The sequence below is a fragment of the Saccostrea cucullata genome, unplaced genomic scaffold (genome assembly GCF_032062105.1).
Source record: "Saccostrea cucullata isolate Sc308-1 unplaced genomic scaffold, CSIRO_AGI_Scuc_v1 ctg22867, whole genome shotgun sequence".
NCBI lineage: Eukaryota > Metazoa > Mollusca > Bivalvia > Ostreida > Ostreidae > Saccostrea > Saccostrea cuccullata.
In genome coordinates this window covers 3,076-5,692 of record NW_026933268.1, presented here as the reverse complement: position 1 = coordinate 5,692, position 2,617 = coordinate 3,076, and the positions used below count along the sequence as shown (strand labels likewise).

At 36.3% G+C, this 2,617-nt stretch overlaps 1 protein-coding gene across 1 annotated transcript; it reads right to left on the bottom strand.

The window, feature by feature from the left end:
* Positions 1 to 5: 5 nt before the first annotated feature.
* On the bottom strand, positions 6 to 1,954 carry LOC134237840 (uncharacterized; the record flags this gene model as incomplete). Its single annotated transcript, XM_062719983.1, has 1 exon — positions 6 to 1,954. A coding segment is annotated over exon 1 (1,809 nt), but the record flags the coding sequence as incomplete, so codon positions are not given.
* Between the last annotated feature and the right edge of the window lie 663 nt (positions 1,955 to 2,617).

The window sequence follows — 2,617 nt, the reverse complement described above, 5'->3', positions numbered from 1 at the left end:
TGATGAAGATGTTTTTGACACAAAAAGTTCAGAAAATGTAAGTATACGAGAGGGTGAATTACCAAAGTTTTTCTTTGAAACAAAATGTCAAATCGAAGTTCGCATGGTGTGTTCTCCGTGTTAGGTCTCGCTCTGTAATCGCCTTTCTCGTCCCATATGATCTCTCTCCGGATGATGATATCCATAGCTAAAAGCATCTCACGTTTCTGCCGTAGAGAAAATCTTTGAGCTGAAAAGCCATATACATCTAGTATCTCGTGAAATTTAATAATATCAGCTGAATTTATTCCTGCATAGAATGTAAATAAATTCAATCTTGTTTTAATTTGTTGTATTATTTCACTGACTTGAAAGAAATTCCCAACACCATAAAAACACGTGGCGAGCATCAATGGGCCACGCGTTAAATCCAGTTCTTTTGCCTTGGTGAAATATTCAACTTGTTCCTCGTGGGTCCGTGCTTTCAGCGCCTCTCTTTGAAACATTGATAAACGCTGACAAGTGACAAATTCGATCTCAAGTTCTGATAAATTCTCAAGATTTGGGTTCTCCACTTTGCTGAATTGACTCAGGTCATCAATCAGGAAAGAAGAAGACAGCACTCTAAATTCTCTCAAATAGGACTGGTCAACAAAGTATGACCTCAGACATGGAATAATGATATCTTTATGATGGGTAAAAATATGTATGCGTTTCTCGCATTTAGCAAAACAATTCCACAAACCCAATTTAAACACAGTTTTCAATGTTTCTTTAAGTTGCATTTTTGTTTGACCGTAAACCTTTGATTTGAACATATTTCTCTCGGGAATGAAAAAATTGGGACAGCTTTCATTTTTTATCCAAAGGGTTAAACGCAACAAGCACATCAAAAAACAAATGACTATGTTGTCTGGGCGCCAGAGTTCTGGAGCCGTCTCTTCAATGACCCAAAACATCAAAGTTTTTATGAAATATGAACAGAGTGAGTTTTCCGGGTAGGTGTCTATTTTTTCGATACATTCTTTCAGAACAATTTTGAAGAGACCATAGCATAGAAATTGTGTTTGATTGAACGCAAACATCAGCCTCTTCTCTGCTTTGTTAAAAGACAGTCTCCATAAGAGATCGTCTTCCACGTCTTTAACTGGACCCAGGGGGACGAGGTGACATCCGTCTAGCTCTATTTCTCTAACCAATTGTTTTGATGGCCAAAGTCTTGGTCTTTTGACCCATTCCTTTGCCTGTGGGGGCCAAAATGGACATTCCAGTGAGAATGCAATATCTTGATCAGATGATAGCCCAGTCATGGAAATGCATGGACCGTGTATAACGAAATTAGCATTCGGATCTTCGCTTCTCTCTTTCCACCATTTTTTAAATCTATGGCTAGAAACATAGGTACCAATTAAGGCAGATTGGATGCACTCAGCATGCTCTTTAAAAGTACCCTCTCCGCTGTTTTGAAATTTAAGCAACACATACCCTTCCTTCGCATAATTGGTCTCATGACTTATTATAAGAGATAACTTTTTATCAGAATTATTTCCCTCTCTTGAATACAATATTTCCATATTTGAATGGTGAATGTTTACGTCTTTAAGTACCTTCATATAATCACGATCAGTTCGTCCGTGTCGGAATCCTTCGGCAACACTTCCGGTACAGATCGTTTCGAGATATGGATGATAAATGGAAAGAAAATCCTTCCTCTTTACTTCGAATTCTTTGACTTTTCGTCTCATTTGAATAGATTCTTCAAAACCCATTTGTACACTAAGTTCATTATATAAACATTTATTGTGATGAATGCAATTTCCATATTTATACTCCATTTTTATTGCATTGTTTTCAATGAGGAGTTAAAAAGTCCTTACTTTAATTTTCCTTCTGTGTATATATTACAGGTACTCCCATTTTCTACAGTAACAATTAAAGCAATTTGTAAACGAGCTTAAGCATGGAATTCCCAGTGAATATAGCGTATATCTAGTAACCTTCCTTTATTTTGCATATGTCCAACAGTATTCCATGGTCTCAAGCCACGGTTCGGAGTCCGCATATAGCTCTCTCAATGGGAGAGGATCGTACATTTTTGGCCGTAGTTTACAAATATGACAGTATTCCCGGATACAGTTCGAGGCCTTTCGGTCTTTTAGTAATAGTAGGCATAGTCACGATCATACAGCCAACAAATATTTTATAAAATCACTTATGCTTTGTTCATTGCATTAACCAGTTTCACAAACCGAAAGCTGTTACAGAAAATTCCGGCACTATTTTTCGGCTATCTTGTCTAACGACTTTAGACCCCGAGTAAGTGCTTGCCGGTGTGTTAAGGGTGACTAGGTTTTAATTTTTTAAATTAAATACTGTTAATTACGGAAACGTATTAGTGTTATATATTTTTTTTAGTTGGTACTTTGATATTGAAGAGTGTACTTATACAGCGTGATTCCTTGTGTGAAAAAAAGTTTGCATGATTATTAAGTTTCCCGTTTGATTTAGAACTGAAACAGAACAGATCGATCGAGTTCCTTATTCCTTGACTCCAGAATTTAAAATTGCCTTTTCCAACTTAAAATTTAAAATAGAGTTTTTCTTATTTTTTCTTTATTTTCCCCCATTTATTTATTCT